This window comes from Pyxicephalus adspersus, chromosome 1, assembly GCF_032062135.1.
Source record: "Pyxicephalus adspersus chromosome 1, UCB_Pads_2.0, whole genome shotgun sequence".
Lineage (NCBI taxonomy): Eukaryota > Metazoa > Chordata > Amphibia > Anura > Pyxicephalidae > Pyxicephalus > Pyxicephalus adspersus.
The window spans coordinates 69,247,945-69,270,912 of NC_092858.1; the positions used below are offsets into that span (position 1 = coordinate 69,247,945).

The 22,968-nt window shown below is 36.8% G+C and overlaps 1 protein-coding gene across 1 annotated transcript in view; it reads right to left on the reverse strand.

Annotated features, from left to right (window-relative positions):
* The window catches only part of RASA3 (RAS p21 protein activator 3), a gene marked incomplete in the record, with an annotated part of 118,108 nt that overhangs the window by 12,921 nt on the left and 82,219 nt on the right, over window positions 1–22,968 (reverse strand). The window contains 7 exon segments of the mRNA XM_072413592.1: window positions 307–413; window positions 2,394–2,517; window positions 10,020–10,094; window positions 14,809–14,923; window positions 16,712–16,860; window positions 21,271–21,424; window positions 22,588–22,692. Coding sequence (XP_072269693.1) covers window positions 307–413; window positions 2,394–2,517; window positions 10,020–10,094; window positions 14,809–14,923; window positions 16,712–16,860; window positions 21,271–21,424; window positions 22,588–22,692 — 829 coding nt within the window.

Here is a 22,968-nt window from a genome sequence, read left to right on the forward strand (position 1 = left end):
GAGGGTGAAGGATTTCAACCCACACAAAAAAATAATAGAGAGGAGAGCTACTTAATGCAAGGAGGGTAAAGGCTGTTCTAGTCAAATTTTGTAGCATGAAAGGCACACTTCAAATGCATACAAAAGCTATGGAATAGAAAAACACTGTAAGTCAGCATTTTTTAGATTGGTGACACTCTAAATTATCAATTGATATATATTACCCCATTTGTATCTTGTTTTGGCTCAGTCTAGACTGTGACCAGCACAGAATATTAATGCAATCAGCTTGATGACACTTTCTGAAACTAAACAAGAATTACTTACTGGGTGATGAGGGCTGAGCTGGAACAGGTTGGGCGACAGGATGGCAGGTGCAAAAAATCGCAGGAATATGAAGCTGCTCACGGCGGTATATCTTACATCCGGGTCACCTGAGACAGACACAATACAAAAATAATAATTAAATGGCTAATAATTAAATATGAGATCAACAGAGCCACCTTACATATATCTGGATACAAATGCAAATTGCAATTGATTGTTCTGTTGTTATTGCTTGAAAAAATGCATCTCTAATACATACCTAAATATGGGTCAGTCAAGTAAAAACATTTTTCTTCTTTTTCTTCTTATTATTATTATGAATAATGATAAACAGGATTTATATTGCCCCAACATATTACGCAGCGCTGTTCAATAAAAAGGGGTTGCAAATGACAGATGAATACTGACCGTGAAACAGGAGGAGAGGACCCTGCCCCAAAGAGCTTACAATCTAGGAGGTGGAGGATTGAACACACAAAAGGAGGGGAGATATGGTGTGGTGGGAAGTAGTGACGGTTTCAAACGACAGAAGAAGATGGGTAGGCAAGTATGAAAAAATGGGTTTTGAGTACTCTTCTAAATGAGCAGAAAGTAGGAGAAAGCTGAATAGGATGAGGAAGACCATTCCAGAGAGTCAGGGAGGCTCTGGAAAAGTCTTGGAGCCATGTGTGTGATGAGGTTATGAGTGATGAAGTCAGTAGTAGGTCATCTGAAGAGCAGAGAGAGCGGCTAGGGGAGTATTTTTACCAGGTAAGAAGGGTACATGGGACAAGAACTGTGGAGGGATTTGAAGGCAAAGCACAGGCACTTGAATTTGATTCTAAGGTGAAATGGAAGCCAATGAAGAGAACTACAAAGAGATGCAGTAGAGGAGAGGTGGCATATATTAAAAAAATAGTGGAAATATGTGTAGAATGATAGCATATATCCATAATGTATGAACATATACCCCCAGCAGAGTGCTAAAATTAGTGTTATGGTCTGGAGCAATGTACTCAACCACTGCTGGACATGTTGGTGATGTCTTATGAGTTCTACCTTAGCCATCATTCTGAAATTGATTTCACTTCATCTTTATATCCAACTCTGTGCACAAAGCAATGGGTTACAGGGCACTGACGTGGCATTCAAATCACATACACAGGGCAGTAAGTTTATGAGAGTCATGTGCATTACAACAAAGTTAATCGAAAGAGTTACAGTGCTCTCACGACTGCTATCCCTTAATGTTTAAATTGCTAAAAACAGGTTTATTTAAAGAAGTCCAACAGCTAACCAGGTGTAATTTATTAGGTACATAAGTAACATTATTTGGAAAATATCTGTGCATAAAGTACAGCTTTCTTTGTAATCAGCTCTATCTCAACACAAAATTAGGTCCAATAATACAATGGTGCACTATATAATTGGCATGTAGTGACTAGCTGTAGTTACCCTTTATTTGAATGCCGTGTGACAGTGAAGTAATGAATGTACATGAATTCACAAAGGCTGGCATGTGTGCAGTTAACAGTGAATTTCTTAAACATCTCTCAGCATGTGACCAATCTAAGTTCTTTGGTTCTATTACAAAGTCAACAACCATTTCCCAGTGAGTCTGCACTTTTAAACAGCTGGATGATGCTGTGGATTTATAAAAGAGTTTTTATTTTCCATCACTCCAAGGAGACTTTCAAGACTGTACACACTAGGCTAGGCTGTTTCTGTGCCTTTTCCTTGATTTCACCGCAAGAATTTGCCTCGTAAGGTAGAAACACATAGTCTGGACAGAGGCTGGCTTGGTTATTACTGAGTAGATTTAGGGGTTTTAATCTTGTTGTATGAAGCACTCCATGGATTTTATTGGCACTCTGATAAAAAGCACTTAGGAAACATGGTGAAAGAAACTCAAAACAGGGCAGAAGCCCAGCAGTGCGTGAGTTCTATCATAGTACGTGAACTTCTCATACTTCACTGTATTTATGAAATGCACTAATTACAGCAAATTCCTGGTCTCATGCATAGCTTTCAGGAAGGAAGACATGCAAGCTGGGCTTCCAGGTATTTTGTCTTTACATTATTTTACAAGATTTCTGATGTCTGCTTACCTTGAAAGCGTTTTGCTGCAGATTCTCTTAGAGAGAAGAAAATGTCACACATAACAGTAGGACAGCTTACTCCCGATTTTGTAATGACATTAAAAATCTGGTCAACGTAATTCTTCAAGTTTTCCTAAATGAACCCAAAAGAAAATATTTATGCTGGTGTATACTACACATTTAAACAAACCTGCACTATGGGAATTATATAGTGCTCTCTTTGAAAAATGCTAATTTCTTGACAGAGACACTGATGCAGATCCAACATGCAGATCATGAAAGTAAGTGCATGAAAGTTTCATACGGGTTCTAGGTCAATGATTTGGAAAGTAGTAAAGCCCCTGGATAAGCATAACAGCAAGGGAGCTGGTAATTTCAGAAGATGAAATCATCAGTAAATGCCTTTATACTTTTTCAGTAGATATTTCCTTCAAGCTAGCTGGCTCCTGCAAAATTATGATTGCTCATGCAATCTATCGGCGAAAGTAAGACAACTGTTCTCTCCTAAATCACTCAGATTACTTGGGAAAGCTCAAAACTCTATATATAAAGGAAAAGAAGAGGAAAAAGACGGCCTTTTGTGACACAATACTGATACTCATCATGTTAAAAGTCACAGATTTTTCAACTTACCACAAATAAAGGTATAATGTATATACAGATAAACACATAAAGAAATAGTTAATTGGTGTCCAAAATAATTAGGTATACAGTACTTTGGCATGATTATGCCTCGTTTTGCACACTGGTTTCCTCAGGGGATTTTTAAGACTTAATTGTGTGGTAGTGACGTGATGATGGATGCATTATTCCAAATGTAGATAATTGGAAAGAAGGTGCTAATCTATAATCTCTATTGTTGTTCAGGCCGCCTACCCTGATATATACAAATGATTAAAGAAGAAGAAACGACAAGAAAGTCAGGGTATTTGATATGCGGCAGTATATTGAAAAAGATTTTTTTTAAAAGTGCATACAACTACAGTTTTGACAAATCAACATAGTACTGGTCTTCCCCACTGCACAATTCGGAGGGGGTAGTCCCATCAACCAGACACTAAATTCCTATTGAAATAGTGACAATTAAACGTTCTGTGTCCCGGCGCGTTTCGCCTCTGTGGGCTTTCTCAGGGGACTTAAAGAGCGTTTGTTCAATGGATGAACTGGGTGCTAAACATGGTGGAAGAAAAGTCTCAAAGAAAGAGGCCTGCAGCATGTCTAACATACAAACATGTATGTTAGACAGGCTGTAGGCATCCTGTTCCTTACTATACCACCACCACCTAATTAGAGTTTCTACAGAACCCATACAACCTTCCCAGCACGGCTCTCAGAAGACCGAAACTGTAGCTTTTTTAAAAGAACAGTTTATCCAATTTACTACTCATATCTAGAATAGACTGAACTAAACGATTGGTATCTGCTTCTGAGCTGGCTGATGACATTCAGCTCATTACCCCTCTTCACCAATTCTACATCTGCGGCTACAACTATACCACTGCTAAACTTAACCACTAGCAGTGAAGGGGTTTTTAACCCTTTCACTGCTTGTGAACTCAAAAAACATCAACCAATCATCCATCCACACATTCAATAACCTAAAACCTAGGATTTGGTCTCCTATGATCCCAACCAGATCTCCACCAACATGATGAATATTACTCCGCGCATACATTTCAAGAATTTTCAATATAAAGCTCAGTGTAAAATACAATAAATAGGCACGCTTACTAGCTCAGTACAACTCAATCAACTACATTTGGAATAATACATCCTTTTTATCATCACGTCACTACTGCACAATTAAGACTCAAAAATCCCCTGAAGAAGCCAGGGTGCGAAACGAGACATAATCATGCTAAAATACTGTATACCTAATAAATTTTGGACACCCAGTTAATTAACCATTTCTGTGTTTACCTGTATATACACTATACTTTTATTTGTGTGAAGTTGAAAAATCTGTGACTTTATAACATGATGAGTAAACTAAAATGATTATCAGTATTGTGCCACAAAAAGCCATCTTTTTCCTCTTTTTTTCCTTTATATATCATATTGTGAGGCTTGGCATATATTGATTAATTTGAATATCACGTTTTTTTTCCCCTTTCCTCTCCAAATTCTTTTGATCATTGCTCTATAGTTAGTCCCTAAATCGCATATATTTGTTATATATTATATAACTGTAATAGAGTGTGTTTAGTAAATTATAAGGCTGAGTTCACGCTTTTCTAGTGTGGTTCTTTGTTGAGCAGTTTTTATTTAAATTAAAGTGGTGTGTTGCTGAGTGTGCATGGGAGCTGCTTTAGTGCACTGGGATGCCAATCACAACCTCCCAGCACACACAATGGACGTCAATAAACCACACTAGAACAGCGTGAAGCCAGTCTCAGTCTCATTTCTTTTAAACATAGTCAGGACCTTATTATCTGAACCCTTCCAGTGAAAACATTCACAGCACAGTAATTAACACCTGCGGTGAGGATGGGTTTATGTTGACAGAGAAATAATGAATTAGAACTGGTAATTACTTCTTCATGGATCATTCATAATGATGCCCTTAACCTCAAAGATAATTTTGTCTAATTAGTGGGTCAGGAAATAAGGATTTTAAAAAAGCCTTGCTTACCACACCTTCTTTATGTTCCCTAAACATCAATGTACAGGTACAACAAACAAAAATAACTGAAGACACTGAACACTTATTACAGGTAAGAAAAAAGGTCAAAATATTTTGCATTTATATAATTAAATTCTACAGAATCCTAAATGCCTTATGCTGCTTTTAGGGAAATGAGGTCACTGTCAAGCTCTACATTCTTGAATACAGCATATAGTCAACTCCCTAGAGAATGGCCTCATTTACAAATTTCATAGTCTGCCTCCTAAGGTGATTGGGGCATAAAGATATCTCCTAAATACACAGAGAAGGAGAAACAGTTATAAAGTTTATAGCAAGAGTACACTATTTTAATGTTTCCATTATATTAAATTACCAGTAAGTTTATACTGTTAGAATTTCATGACTGAGAGTTGGCTAAGACTGATTACTAGATAAATATAGACAAACTATATCTGTTGAAGTGATCTGCAAGTAACGATTTGTAAAAATCAGCTTAAAACAGAGAAAACTATTATTAGTTAGTCACGTTGAACTAGTATAGTAATGTTTACCTACTACTGGCTATACTATAATCGGGATGAAAAAATCTTTCACAGATATGACGACAATCATTCTGAGGAGTACATTCCAAATCTGACGTGGGAATATAGGAAAACAGCAAGAAAATTTGTGGATTACAGGAACCACCTACGCTTTAGCCTCAGATGCCGATTCAACATTACGAAACATGTCCAACCTTAAGGTGGCTAACTAGGATTCAGAAAAAATATATTTGACAGTAACAAGCTTGAAGAATAACCAAGAAATGAAATCAGTAAAAGTTTAGGAGACCTTCACTAATAAGACTCCTGTAGTATTAAATAAATTTTGTTGTGACAAAACTAAATGCTGCAATGTTGTATTTAATATTGTACTCAATACATCAAAATGAACAAAATTCTGCCTAACTCAATTAGCACAATCTAGACTTTGATTCAGAAAAAAAGCACTTAAAGTTGAACTTGTGCACGCAAGAGGTTACCTCTGCCAATAGCAGAACCAGATGAACAACCTAACATGGAAAATATGTACCATAAAACAGGTCTCTGGCAGTAATGCCTATCTTTATTCCTGTATTGTGGAATCTTCAGGAGTCACAGGGCCCATTGCCTCACCTTTAGTCACACCGCTGCTGTGTGTTTGCCCATATCATACAGGCCCGCAAAACTCTGTGCCTGAGTAAAGTTGCAAAAACAAGATTCTTGAAGTGACACTTCCACCCATCAGGTTTCACCAGCAAGTCACATGTGGCCTAAAGTTTTAGGGTAAGAGCAGAGGCTACCAGCACCTTGCCAGAAAGCCTGGGCTAATGTTCTTACCCAACTCATTTCCAGTTCTCTACTTCCTGTCCCACTTAGGTGTTCAGAAAAGAAGGTGCTACTAACCTATTGATATGCATACTAATTTCCACTTATTAACTCGTTTTAGTTAAAGTAATTATGTGTTTCTTATGTTACTTGGTAAGACATTGCTGATATTGCATCTAAAATATCTTCATGCTATCTCAAGTAGAAGATAGGTTGAAGTTGATAACAATTAGCAGTTATAAATAGGATGTGACATTGGATAACATGTCAAGAAGTGCTGGTAACTAAAAATCAGGCAGATGTTAAGGACATGTACACACTGGTCTGTCTTGGTGAATTGTCTTAACATAGCTCATTTCTTCGAGTGATCTAGCACCTCACCAGAACAGACTGAAAACTGGAGATGCGCCATTTTGTCATTTGCAGCACACCATGCATACCAATGCATTATTGTGCAATGTGGTCCGCTGCAACACGTGTCGATAATGTAAGGGGGGGGGGGGGTCACTGAATGTTACCACAATGCATTGCACTGGAGTGGTTGCAGTAATAATTTTTACAATCTGACAACTAAATGCATGAAAAATAAATCTGTAAATGAGTGATTGAGAGAACGCGTGTAGTCACCTTCTTTTTAGTCTGAATTAGCTTGAGGTAATAACAGGTTACACTAATGCAATGCAAGGTATGGTAATTGCTATTTAAACATACATATTTGTTAATGGTATTAATAGTTTATTTATAGAAAGCAACCGAGCTGCCGGTATAGTGTCACTCCATACTTCTCTAAATGTTATAAGTGGGAAAACTTAAAATAATGAATTAAAATTTCCACCCACTTTAAACTGATATTTTAGGTTTTAGTAAATACTGCAGGAATAGATCACCTATAGTTTAAGGCTTTTCCTGTCTGACCTGGAGAAGACAGGTGCCACTCTCTATGTTGGATTTTTTGTTTTAAAATAAGCAGCATAAACAATATCAGAATTTCTCGAATCACAAGCCTATGAATGGTGCCGTCGTACCGATTCCTGATTAGTTTAATGGTAACCTAACATTTTTTGCAGTGTCCAAATGGGAAAAAAAAACTTAATGCTGAGAGTTGTCTTTCAGCTTGACTATGACTTTCTTTTTGTTGATAATTTTTGCTATAAAATAAAAGTGTACAAGTCTGCACCATATAAGATCAGGATGTATTTAAATGCATACAATGTGAAACTGATGCAATTCTAAAGAGAGAAAAAGACTGGTTCATGGGAGAAAAGGCTGTTAGACTTAAGTAACTAACAATAAACACTAAGAACAAGGCAACAAATAAGAAAATTTTGTACAAATTACCGTAAAGAGATTTTTGTTTTTAGGAGTTCATTGGAAGGACACAAGTATCTGAAAGCTTTTGGGTTGTTAACTGAGAGGTGGGCAAATCAAACATGGATGTCTATACTAAGGGAGAGGACTAAACCCTTACTGTGCTAGAAGCCTATACAAGCCATAAAAAGCTAAAGCCCAAAGAAGGAAATTGCGGAGCAAGGAGGAAAACAAGGCTGAAGCAGAGGAAAACCACTTCAAACAACGCAAATGGAGAGCACTCATACCTTTACAACAAACCAGTGTTAAGCAAGACCCTCAGGAAGAACTGCAGAACTAAAGACAGATTTAACAGAAAAGGAGAACACTCCTAACAAGGCACAGAGCAAAAACAATAGGAACTACCAAACTGCACAACAAAAATGAAACACATGTAGTATAGGACACCTTGAAAACCGGTCATAATTATCAAACAAATAACTAAACAGGACAGAAGCCCCCACAGGATCCTTCCCAGTGATAGGGAATAATAGTATGCCAAATGGGAATAAGTATGGAACCCAAGACTATCACCAAGAAAAACTGCAGATGAAAACTGAAGAAACTGGAAATGGAAGCTACCAACCAAATTTAGTTTCCCACACCAGAACCATTGCTGCATGGCTAGGATCTAGTTGGAAGCTGGCAAGAGATAGTAGTAGGAAAGTTAATGACTGCTAGATCCTATAGAGTCAATTTGTACTCAGAAAGGTAATGCATAAGAAAACATCCAAAACAGACCTAGAAAAAGGCAGTGGAGCAAAATATTTTGTATTTTTGCTGCAGCCAGAAGCTAAAGATTCCATGGCACAATCTGAAACTGGCCATATCGAGAGAAGAAAAAAATGGTAGGATTTACCAGTTCTATTCCTTAGGCTTCCACAGCCCAGGGAAAAACTTGCTTTGCAAAACTGTGAATTTTAGATGATGGAACCTATGGAACCCAAAGAAAAGCCAACCCTTAAATTTCATACTGGTTAACCAAGTCCCTTGGCTTCAGAATCCACATCCTATTGATACCACCAAAGTGTTCTGCGCATACAAGAAATATGACAAAAAAAAACTTAAACAAACCATCACAACTTGAGGCGATGCAGAAAACAGAAGATTTAATTGATCTACCAATGCATGATCTACAGTGCCATAGTCCATGATGTCTGCAGAACAACCAAAATATGTTTGGCCTATCAGCCAAAACCTGGATTTTAGAAGAGCTTCTAACTGTTTCCCAGCAACTATAGTAGTGGAACATCTGCCACCAAGATTGCGGACTCCTGGTTAACCTGGACAACAGCTTGACCGAACATTTGAGAAGTACAAAGGGCCAAACCTCAAAAGAGAGGTATATTAATATACATTAATATAATAATAGAGGATATATATTTTAATAGAGGTATATTAAAAAGAGGTTTTAATTCCACCAAGTTATATCAAAAAACAGTGCAAAAGTAACATGTTCTATAACTCTAAAAGACCCAGGACCCGATACAGCAGACCGATCACCTTAGTTTATGGTTGTTCACATCGCATCAATGGGAGCGAGGGTGGTCCCTTCAAAGTTAACAGTGGACTGCAACTTCTTATTCACACTCAGAGGTGGAAGATGTGGAGGGTGTGCTTAGGACCTCTACATTCAAGGTCAACCAGAAACATAACTAAACTATCCATTAAGTCATTGCTGGCACAGGGATCCCAGCAAAGTGATAGACAACTATTACTCCAGGTTCAAAGGTTCAAGAACCCACATAACATTGAACAGCTGACAGCAGGAAAGGGAGCTGTTGGCCCCTAGTGGAATTCAATGTGGGTCTGCAGGGCAGCTGCAGAGTTATGACTCTTGTAAGTTCAGTCAGTCCCTCTGTGTTACCCCTTCCATTGTGTAAATGGTGATCAATGGTGGGCAATTAAAACAGGAAACACAACAAAACCAATGAATTAGTTCCTGTTGTATGATCTGACCAGACTACTAACCTAAATACGTTTTCAGAGACAGGGCAAGGACAGGGGAAAAGCCAAAAGCTCTAGACCCAGAAAGCACTCTGAAGGAGGAGTCCAGCCTCCTAGGATACTGGTAAAAAGCATGCTGGTGGTAGAGGTTATCCTGAGCTGACCTCAGGGTTTTTGTTGCCAGCAACAAATCTAAATCAGTTTAAGCAGACTAGTAAATGTAAGGAGGGTTGACTACATCAATGTACAGTGATGTATTTAGGCAACACTTACATTACTGATGATTAGGTGACAGAATATTTAACACACGTAACAATGTTGAGATGATTTGTAAAGAAAAAAATGTTTGAACATGAATTGTTTACTTACCTTGTTTGTTTCTAGGTTTTCTCCATCCTTTAGCTTCACTGGATCAATCTCACATGGTTTATGCAATTCACATATCTAGAAACAAATATATATATATATAAAAAAAATAAAGCTTAGTTATGCTGTTCCACAATAGCTCCTCAAAACCATCTCTTGTTGGAAAAGCCTCACAAATCTGCACTGCCATGGTGTTCACCAAAATTTCCAAAACACTGAAATGTAAAATTAGGGTTGCAGTGGAAGCATCTGCTTATGTCATCAGAACAGAAATAATTTATACAAAATATATCTACTATCCCTCTTAGGCCTTATACGCACATATGCAATAAACTTTGTGTGGTATATGAAAAAGCAACACATTGCTGGAAAAAAATATTGTTTTCTATGGTGTCTGTGCAGAGACTTAAGCTGCACTACAAATAAAAAACAATAGGATTTACATCCACTTTAAACAGTGTCCCATCCTGTATACATTAACAGCTGATTTAAATTTATGTTCTTTGGTCCTTCTAAAAAACACTTTTGTAGCAAACTATTACTGCATGATATGCTTTGCCCAACAGAGGGCATTCTGTGTTACTGTTCCTTTATGATAATGCTGAACTCCCTAAAGACTGATAGGCCTCACAGATTGCAGGGCTGAGTCACTGGGATAGGAAATGTGCGGTTTCTTCTTGATAAATCAGAGTCTCATAAGATTATAGTCTCAGGTTGACCGGTGTTCCTCTGAAAAGAGATATAAAAGGGTGTAACCACTGTCTTTACGACTGGTTGTGACACCTAAGACACTGTCTCACATTAGACTTGAAGCAGATGAGTTGTTAATGGTGATAAATTAGTAATATGAACTGCAAAGAATTATCCACAATACTGCTTTTATTGTAACAACCATATTTTTGGTAAGTAAGGACAAGTAAACTTAAAATAATGCAGCATTTGTATCCTTACTTGAATCTGAGCTTTGTGTACTTTCTACAGCTATGTGCAATTCCCTGTGTGAATCTATGTGCAGGATTTTCTTGTATTGGACACATTAACATGATAAAAATAGCTGCCAGACTCGGTTTCCTAAATCAATATTTAAATATTGATATGTATGTATTTATAGTAATTATAGCCATCATCAAGCCCAATTGTTGGCACACCTCCTGAAGATGTTTTTCAAAACACACAAAGGTGTTTGCAATGAGAATTAACCTTTTAATTGCTCCTTTGGATGGCTGCATAAGAAGTTCTGTATCCAGTATAGTTATATATTTTAACCATTTTTATGTGTTTTTTTGTAAAAATTTGGTATTATTTGAAGATAAAGTGAAAAAGATTATTGTTCACTGTATCTCAGGCTACACACACATTGATGTTATCACTGTTGCTTTTACATTATTTTAGCTTTGCAAATGCATTTGGTGTATACATTTGTGGCTATTAAGGATTTTACTTGAATGAACGTTTTGGAGCCAAATGTTCAACTTTAAGAGGAATATGCAAAGATAGAAATATGTGATCTGGGGTTGCTGTTTTATTAAGGTAAAGAATCTATGGCTATCTCCATCTAGTAAATCACTGTCATGACTATCATATACAATAGGGATAGGAACTAAAGAGAATTCATACATTAGTTGCTATTGGATCGTAATAACTTAATAGATAGTAAAGACAGGACCAGGACAACAGGTCTAAAACCTGCTCCATTTAAAACCAATCAGTAAATTCAGGCAGACATAAGAGGTACATTTTAAAGAATATATATATCGACCCATAATTAAAATGTTATTTGCCAGAATGTCATGCTGAATCTCCAACTTCAATACATTTTAGGTCACTAGTCTTTCAACATACTTGTTTAGAGACACTGACTTAGCTAAGTATGAAAGCCAGGGTATCAAAATGACAGTCTGGTACCTAGGAAAGTCTTTGTAATTTTATCAAATACCATATGGGCCTCAAACAACTGCTTTTACATACATACAATGTCAACCAGTCTCTTACTGTCAACCTCCCAACTTACTGTACTAAGCAGAAAGAGATAAGTCATATTGGATTTTTTTAGGACTATTGCTACTTTATCCCCTAACATATGCAATATAATTATTATTTGACCACCCTGTTCCTCAATGATTAGCTTCAAGGTGTTCAGATAATTGATTGGTGTGGCTGATTAGGCGATTGTAGAGGTAATCTCTATTGGAATGACAGACAGCAGTAACGGGTATTTGACAGGTTGTGCAGCCCCAGGTAGTCTATGCCTTTTTGCTCCATGGTGTAAACCGTGGCACATTGATGAAAGGTTATGAAAACTTTAAGATGATGTTTACTGCATCAATAAAACAAGTTGACAGTGAACACAGTAAAGCCTAAATGTTATGTGGTGTCATTTGTCAGATATAACATACAGTACAATGTAAATGGGAAGGTTACCCAAAGTATAGTACAAAACACTCCATATAATAAGTGAAGGTTGCAGCAGATATAAGCATATTATACATCCAGTATTCATCAAGGTGACTTAGAAAGTGTATAATGGAAAGAGACCCATATGTCCCAGTTTGCGGGCGACCTTTGTTTTCAGATATTACCTTGTATAGAGGGATAACAGGGTTAATTATTTGAATTCAGAGTGTTAGGCTGAGGGATGTTGTTTCTTCTATTTTTCTTGCATAGAAATATACAATAAATCTACTGGTAACACAGCAGGAGCATATAATCTTAACATGGTGACAGCACTGAGTAGATCAGTTCTACCATCTCTATTAGATAAGTCAACAGGTAAACAGCCAACATAAATGCAACATGCACACAGGCAAATCATCTCATCAACACAATAAATTCAGTTAGCATAAATTCATTTTGATTGGTATGTAACAAAGGCATGCGAGAACAGAAGGAAATGAAAAAATGCATTATGTTCGTGTCACATCAAAGTGTGACCTGTAATGCCTTATGGGATTTTACAGCCATTACAATTCCACGTGTGATGCATTTAGTATGCTAGGTCTTGATTACCATGAACCTACAGTAAGTGGCAGATGCACATACAGCTTTGAATGTGTTAATGTTCAATGCCACGCTGCATTCTGATAAACAGCTATAATTAGTTACATGCACAGTTGGTCAGTTCAGATTACAAATGCTTAAACAACTGCCTGGAGCTTCATAATAAATAATGAAAGCTCACAAGGAATTCCATGTTTTCCATGGAACCCAGATGTAATGGTTTTGGCAAGAAACCTTGCGATATTTAAATGCATTCCCCATGTATTTCTACAGACTGCCTGCTCTTGTCAAGATTTCTGTAGAGAGCATTTTCTGTGCAAAATCAGCTTTCATACAATGAAGAAAAAGAAAATCAGAGTGTCAATGTCAAGAAGAGAGAACTTTTTAGTTTCATTTAGTATGTAAGATATGAGACAGAAAATACTCTCTCTGCCTTTTAGCTCCCCCTCTCTAGTTCATGATGAATAAAGCCATGTTAGTAATATATGCTGGAATTTGTAGTTGAGCATTAACTCATGGGACACAGCACAGTATGCTGGGAAAAAATCAAAGCCAGCAAATACCGGTATGCCATTATAGCTGGAAACACTGGACAGCCTGCAGATATGTAGTTGACTGGGTTTATTGCAAACATTTTTATCATCACATAAATGATAACTGGAGCCGAACAGTTTTGTTTTTTGTAGGCTAAGCAAGAAAGGTTCCCTTGCTAAGCCTTATCGGATGTCCCTTACCCTGGAGACAACCTTCAGTGCAGCTACAACAGCTGTGAGCTGCTTCTACTTGGAAGGCACTTTTCATAGCGAATCTGCCAGGAACTGAATGCAATGTTTGCAATATAAAGGTTTTATATGGGTACTAAGCAAGTACTTTTTAGTGCTCTGGAGCAATGAGTAAAGTCTTCTTTCAGACTGATTCCAGAGCTCAGGAGAATCTATCATGTTTCAAATCATAAAAGTGTCTGGGTAATGGTCATTTTAATGATTAAAGCTCTCATGTGTTAAACATAGAAGCTACGTTACTTGGCAATTGCCTGGCTGTCATCCTAGCCATTTAGGTTACTTAAGTAATAAACACATTAATGGTAATTAGGTTTTGAACAATTAACTCAAGCTTTGTTTACACCTTTTAGCCATTCACATGCATACAAAAATGACCTTTGAACATAACCGGGGGTACAAATAATTGCTTACCTGCTAACCTTCATTTTGCAAAGTAAACATTTTACTCTTTTAGTTAATCCTCCAAGTCATTGGCCCAGAAGTGTGCAAATAAGATCAGGTTATTAATTTCAATACATTTAGTTATTTAAAGATGAATTTACTTGAAAGTAAATGTGAGCCCAATCTATTAATGCTAAAATATTTTACATATCCCCTAATGTCACCTACCAACCTTTGTAGCTATAGGCATTGTGGATGAATTTAATTTTAAACTTTAAAACAGAGGCACAGAAAACTTTTTCCCATAATATTTTCTATTGCAACAGCATCTTGGAACAGTTGTTTCTAAGCTGTAACAACTCAAATGAGTTTTTGTTGAGATTGTTAATTAATTGCTTCACATCACATGCAAACTAGAGAGGTCAGGGATAGTAAATTTTAAAGAAAGTCCTTTTATTGATTGTTAATAATAAATAATGTATTGTTCATAATCTAGGAACTTTACCTGAGAATGAATATGGATGAATAAATACATAAATTGTATACTGAATTAAGTGGGTAGAATAGTTTGGACAATTTGCATAAAAATAACTGAACTTTACATGTATATGAACGGAGATGACATTACTTACCTCATCTATAATAGGCTTTAATGTAACTTGCAGATAATGCATTCCAGCCAGTTTCATGGTTTCATCTATACACTTTGATGTGAGTGAGTTTCCCCTGAAAATTGTGTTGGGATCTCTAGAAAAGACAATATATTTGAAATAATTATTTTCTAAGTAAGAGCTGGAAAATGATAATCTTTATATTGTATGTATGTATTGCCCATGAAAGACAATAAAAAAAAAAAAAAAACTATCTTTAATAACCACAGTGAAAATTCATCTTCGTTCAAGTCCATAGTGTAAGCTGTATTGCCACCTGTGATCTTTACTCTGACTGACTAGTCTGGATAGAACAGGTCAATGGAGCAGAGTATATACACATATAATGATAAAAGACAAACAGCAAAAACATGTTGTATCAAAACAATAAAAAATAGGCAATCAATTAATACCCAAATCATTGCCATTTTCTAATTATTTATCTCCAGCATTGAATAGGGAGAATTCAGGAAACACAGTTTTTATTGCTTTTTTGTGTTTTTGTTAGGAGACTTTTCTCATATCCTGCCCCCTCTCAGATGGATTAGAAAGTATGATAAAATCTTCCATCATGGAACTCTTCAATTATTGGATTAACCTAGCCAATCAGACAGACACAGACCTCTCCTTTCTAAACCCCACAGACCTTTTACCCTCCTACTCCCCCACCCCTTTTCAGTTCCCCCAAATCCATTTACCTAACCCAACTTTTTCTTTTTCACTAGAGTCCCCTACAGGGTTTCTGTAAGTATGTCACTTTAATGCTATTAGCATGAAGAAATCTGCCAGCTAATCCTCACACAATGGAAGCATCAAGAGGTATGTATCTTCATGCGTATATATGTTAGCATATTGTATACATTTCACAAAAAAATAACATACTGAGGAATTTTAAATAGGAGAAAACGTCAGGTGCAATTGAGGTTTGTATAACATTCTATTTAGGTTGCACAATAAATAATTTCTGCTATGGAAGCAAGAATTACTGTGTAAATAAAAGAATGGCTGACTTCTGAAAACATAGTGTAGCTTTAAATATCATGTTTCCATTAAGTTCCAGCAGTTACTCAATGCAAGTTTACAGATTGCAGATCATATCTCTGCAGCATTTTCTCTGCCTGTAAAGACAAACTTTTTCTTGATTGTGTAATTGCATTCTATTTATTTGCAACTCTATTTAGATATAATCATGGAAAGAGAAGGATCTGGAATGTACACAGCTATTGTGTTTCAGTTATAGTAGTTTGAGAATATGTTTTACTATGTGTGAACCTTTAACTCCTCAGGTGCCATCTGTAAAATTTTGGTTCGTCCACTAAAGATGACAACACTTACTATCAGATGTCTATGGGCCTTTCTAGGAAAAGAAAAACTGCAAAAGTAGTCCCTCTAAATGAACAAACGTAATAGCAAAGGACAAAGCAAAAAAGAAAATCTTTAATTTTTTTTTCTGTCTTTTAAAAGCAGTTGCAAATGCCAACCAACAATTGTGGTGCAACAATGTTTACAATTCACTAAATGTCTAAAGGAAAAATAAAACAAGGTAAATGTTATAGTACTAAACTACAAAAGAACAATATAATGTTTTATTTAGATTGCTCATATTGCACAGAATATAATGTCAAATTTGGAATAGTAACCTCAACAGTAAAATTCATATTAGCAATATCTAAGAAGCAGCATATTATCATATACACATTTTAAGGCTTGTGATAAAGGATGAGATTACCTGCTTTGTGCTTTATGCGCTATGTTTGAGTTGTGTAGCGTTATGTAAATATTTGTTTTGGGAAGTAGTCCATTATTAGTAGAGTTGATATAGAGTTGTCACATAGTCGGGTTTTAGCATTTCAGGTATGTTTATTCTACAGCATTGGACACTTACTGTGTTCTGTTCACTTCAGCATTTGCTATTGCACTTATGAATGGCACAATCTTCCCATAATGTAAAAAGAGTCGCACCAGAGGTATTGCAGCTTCCTGTTTTTCTCTGCACACCTCACCCAACACATGTGCAGCAGATGCTGAAACAGGCTGGAGAGAGAAGATATCAGAGATTAGAACATTATTATTTTGTGACTATTACATCATAAGGTCAGTCAATATAACAAGGCATGGTCAAGCACTTTTTTTAAACATTTGATGCTCCTATTAAAAACACAACAAAAATACAAAGCTGTTCCATTTACATAACTGCCCTAGTAAATACATGTACTAAATGCTAACCTGACATTTCTAAGTTCAGAAGCTCTCCATGCCGTGCTGCAGTTGTCATGTTCTAAATCTGCTTCCAATATGGCAAGTTGCAACAAAGTACATACCGTCCAGTTGATAATAATCAGATGAGGATACCATCACATGTTTAGAGAAACTTTATGTCCTCTGCAAATACCTCCCTAACAATCAATTTTAGAAGGTTAAAAAAAGATCTTTTAGAGATTCTTTCTCAAAAGATCACTACTGTTTAACTTTTTTACTGGCATCTAATTGTGTTTGAATCTATTTGGTATATATTCCATACATATATTGTGTATATGTATATATATATATATATATATATATATATATATATATATATACAGCTTTATTATATATGCTTTCACCTTGTCTGCCATAATAAAACGTATTTGCAGAAATTGGTTGATTAAATTAAAGTGTGGAAAGTGTCACTTCAGAAAGCAACAACATTAGCATCAACATCAACAGATTATCAAGGGAACCTCACCAAGGTGCAGATAAAATATGTAAATTAATGTTTTACACTTTGATAATTAAAGAGATTTTGTTAGAGGTCTCTGTTAAAGCTACATTTCATACCATGATAAAATACAATGGTTTTATCAGAAACAAGAATCGCTATAATAATACCCCCAAGTATTAGAAATTGCTTTCTACTGCTGCCAAACCAAAAAGATCAAACACAACTAAAGACGAAACAGATGACATAAGCAGTAAATGTAAATTAGATTATGATAACTGAGCATCAACGTATGAACACAGCCACACATTGTCTATAAGACTGCAAGAACACTTATTAGGTTAAAGTCACATGTACACTTTCTGTGTCACCTTATTTTAGATCTAGAAAATTCAGGCTAACAAGATCTAGTTGTCTAATATAGCTACTATGAGGCAATCTTTAATCAGGGCCAGATGTTAACTATACACCCACAGCCCAACATAGAAGGTATGAACTGCAGCTTGTAGGATTACAGGATTTATAACCTTTACACACAATCTCCTTTTCATTTGTCAAAATTATGCAGTATAAAGACAAATAATGTGCAGGTCTTTACAATACATAGTTGGTGGATGAGATTGTATAAACAGATTGCATAGTGCACGGTCAGCTTTAGGCACCCTTTTGATAATAAATGGGCTGGCAACACAGCACTGTGCACCAAAAAAGCTCACAAAACGTTGCTTAAAGCTCCTCTTTAAAACGTTTTTTCCTTAGGCCTGATCTAGGCAGGATCACCCATGTTCTTCTATGACAGTCCATCTTCTCCAGTCTTGAAGAGCTTTAATAACTCAGGTCCAATGTCCCAGCTAAGATTTAAACACTCTAGTGCAGGGGTCTGCAACCTGCGGCTCTTCAGCCTCCTTGTTGTGCCTCCCTTCGGCTGCCGCAGGGAGTTTTCTGATGGGGGATCCCCTTCCTCCCAAGACACTGCGGAGGAGGGGGATTCCCTATCCGGTGTTCTAATGAAAAAAATCTACCAGTGAAATAAATCTACCACGGGGCGTGTACAAATGGGTGTGTACAATGACATCCCCCTCCTTTGAACCCCAATTCCTCTGGAATGGGGAGATGTACAAAACCAAAAATGTAGGTGCAAGTGGGGGACACCTGTGACTAACACCCCCTAAAATTTAATTGTTAGGCTATCATCAGAACAACTCTGCCCATCAAAAAAATCTACCGTTACACATTGCTGGAGGCACCTGAACCCCAATTTCTCTGGAACAGGAAGGCGGTACAGGTGACCAAAATAGAGGTGCAAGTGGGGGACACCTATGGCTAACACCACCTACACTTGAATCGCTAAGGCATCGTCAGAAAATAAAGAACTCTGCCCATCAAAATAATCTACCCTGTTACACATTGCTGGAGGCTTCTAGCACCTGAACCCCAATTACTCAAGATTGGGGGGTACAGGTGAACAAAATTAAAGCTGCAAATGAGGGACACCTGTGGCTAACACCCCTTAAAATTTCATCGTTAAGGCATCGTCAGAACATAAAGAACTCTGCCCATCAAAAAAATCTACCCTGTTACGTTAGAAGCCTCCAGCTTCTAATGTAACAGGAAGATACGTTAGAAGCTGGAGGCTTCTAGGGGCATAGTTCAGTGTTTATTTCAAAGTAGGCCTACACATGCACACTTGTTCTAACAGGTAAAATTAAAAAAATATTAAAACTTTTAAAAGTTTATAAACTGTGTTATGTTTTGCGGCTCCAGACTATTTTTCTTTAGTGGAAGAGGAGGCAAAATGGCTCTTTTGATAGTAAAGGTTGCTGACCCCTGCTCTAGTGCTGTTGGGAAAGGGGCTAGCCACTGAGTCACCATATCACCTTGCCCATGGTGATGATTGAAATAGGCACATTTTAAATTCTCCTGCCTTTGTACAAGATACATTATTTTGGTATATTTTCCACTTAGAATAGCTCCAATAAAGGGGAATGTTGCATTATACCACCATAACTAAAAAATAGAAGATAATTTTCTTCCAATACAAAAATAATATACAACACACTAAACATAACATTTAAAAAAGGGGGCTTCCTCTTTTTTTCTTTTTTATTCTATAGGAAGGTTGGGGTGTGTCAATTTCACACATGAACACATAACTGTTTTTTTTCTGCTCATCACAAGATTCAACCAGTTTTGAAACCACAGTAGTCACCTTTTTAACGGATGTATGGTTAGAAGAAGACAACCAACACCCTATTTCTTGCACATTTCAGAACAACACAAGCATTTAAGTAGTAAAACTGAAAGGGCAAACCAAAGTAAACCACTGTTCAGCTGTTCTGAGCAAAATGCTCAAATAAATATTTCTGAAAATGTGTGCCCTATTTTATGTAGACATTAAAGATTGTTTATATATTTATTTAGGTAGTTTAAAAATATACCTTTACATATGAACGTAACATTCAAGCACTTCAAAATTTAGTATGTACAGTATGTAAATATAGAAACAGATAGAGAGGTGAAATAAGTCAGGAAAATGAATTGGGTTCACATATGAGAATGGGTCATCAAGGCTGTCAACCAGTATCTTCCCCTAAACGTAGATTTAAATGGAAAAAGATCTTATATCTGCAGAAACTCTGACAAAATCTCCTGACATCATGAGCTTTTAAGGGAGGAATCCACTGGCTGCTTAAGATTAACTTAGTCATCTTGAGAATGTTTATTGTGATTCTAGCCCACAGCCTAGTGGTGTGTTTTTATTATTTTTGTTATTACACAATATTTATATAGCGCCATCATATTACTCAGCTCTGTACAAATTCTATAGTCATGTCACTAGCTGTCCCTCAGATGGACTCACAATCTGATGTCCCTACTTCAGTCATATGTCAATAATATAGTCTAAGGTAAATTTTTGAGGGAAGCCAATTAACCTAACTGCATGTTTTTGGAATGTGGGAGGAAACCGGAGTACCCGGAGGAAACCCACTCAGACACGGGGAGAACCTGCAAACTCCATGCAGATAGAGCCCTGGCCAGGATTCTAACCTGGGATCTAGCACTGCAAAGGCAAGAGTGCTAACCCCTGAGCCACTGTGCTGCGCATATTACAAACAAGTTTGAATCCCTGGCATTTAGAAAAGCACGAAGCAAGATACGACGGGGTTTGCTGTGGACTGGACCAACGAAGCAGCTCCAGACACACCGGTGCAGGCTGCCATAGAATAATTTTAAAATGACAGGCAAGGTGAGCAGTACACAAGCAGGAGTCGTTAACCAAAAAAGCAAAAATACATAAACATGCAAAGTCACCAAGGCAAGGCTTGATTAGTGGATCACACAGGGTTACTAAAAGAACAGAAGTCAAAGGTGACACAAGGGTTACTGGAGACACTAGGATCGCAGGGGGCTTAGCACTGTGTGATGAAATGATGCTCAAACACGCATACACCAAATGCATACTGCGACAACTGATTGGTTGTGGTGCCGGTGCTCCAAGGGGAGGCCTGGAAGTGTGAATAGTAACTCGAAGAAAAATCACTGGATCCCAGGATCAGTGAGTATGACATCCATTGAGAGTAAATTAAACAAAACATTAAATTAAACACATAAACCAGCTGGTTAAAACTCAGCTCACTACAAACCCTAATTCTAACCTATATGAAATGTTTATTGTAAATATTCCTACTATGATTGTTTTATGATTTATGTATGACATGTTTGTTTTTACTAGTTGTCTATCTTACCTCCACATCTCCAGATTTTAACAAAAGGTCTCGGAGAGGATTGTAATATTCACTAGAAAACACATGATCTTCTGTGTAAACCACATTTAGCCTCAACGATCCTAGATCCTCTGGTTTTCCTGATTTGCCATTGTCCCTCGGTTGAAGAAGGTACCTGGTTCACACGAAATTAAAAAAGGAAATGTATTTTAAAATCTGCCAGTGATATATAATAAAAGAATTACTTCTGCATAAAGATATTATTTGTAGGACAATCAGAATGTTCTGAACAACACTATCCACCACTAAAGATGCTAATGAAATATCAAACACAGACAGAGTTAAATCTGATACAGTTGAATGCAGTTTGATATACGTCTGTCTGTAATTTATCTGCAGCATCTGTACTGAGTGACGCATGCCAGCTACACCCAATAACAATTTCTGACGAAAAAGAATTACATAATCTGTAAACAGGAAACAAGTACCAATCTTCGTCACTGCCAGATCTATATTTAGGGAGCAGCTTGAGCTACTGTAGTACGATTCATTAGAGAATTACATGGTGTCCTGCTCGAGGAAAACTGGAATGTTGGCGTCTCACATTGAGGTGTCCTTTACAAATGCTATAACAAGCATGCTGTAACACAAGCAGCAACACGCGCAAGACATTTATATCAATGAAAAATATCAAGGTATTAGAGCTACTAAGCATGCCCAGGAGCTAAGGCACATAACTAGCGGAAGGTTTTATTGAAAATGATAGAACGAATCATCACCTGGGTGTACTGTGTACTGTTTCCACTCCAACAGCCCCTGACATGTCTACACACTACTAAGCGAACATTGGCAAGGAATTCCTATTGTCCTTTATCTACATCTCAACCATAAAGTGAGGAAAAGAGCAGCTGTTATATCATCCACTCCTGTAAAATCTGCTGCTGTTTTAAAGGCATTTCAGCATGCAATAGAACACAGGAGGGATACATGGATAAAAGAGACCCTGTCACTAGACTATTAATTTTAGTAGAAAAAAAATCTCTTACAAATATATGTGCACTTATAAAGCAGTGAACGTGACATAAACCAAGCAATCACTGCTGATGAATCAATCCCTGGTATTTAAAGTCCAAGCACTAGGAAGATACCCCTGTAGCAGGGAACAACAATCATTCAGAGAATTCTCACTGTCTAATCTTACAGGCAGTTAAAACATAACTCCAGATTGTGCTACAAATTTATTCCATGCCTAAACAAACATAAAAGACAAAGGAAACTAAAAAACCTATTTCAAAAGAAATGCAAAATTAGCATCATGCTATAAATATAATTATATACCAAGCATCATAGCAGCTGGATTGTCGCAGGACCTTTAGTGGAATTTTAAGCTCTCCAAGAAATTCATCTCCAAACTTTAAGTTACTTGCATTCCATAGGTCCACTCTGCAAATGAAATACAGAAATTAAATGAATAATAAATATTACCAAAGTAAAAATATATCCACTGTATTGTCATTTGTATCAACCAAGATGAAACAAACAATCAGACTTGTATGGAGAGAAGCAGTTTTGACATATAACGGACACTGGCTATTATAAAGGATGAATCTTGCTATGCCCATTGCTCTTGAATAACTTGAACAAGAGGATTGCAATCTGTGGGCTGGTTTAACTATATTTAATTCCCATACTGAGCAAATTAAAATATTATATTTTACT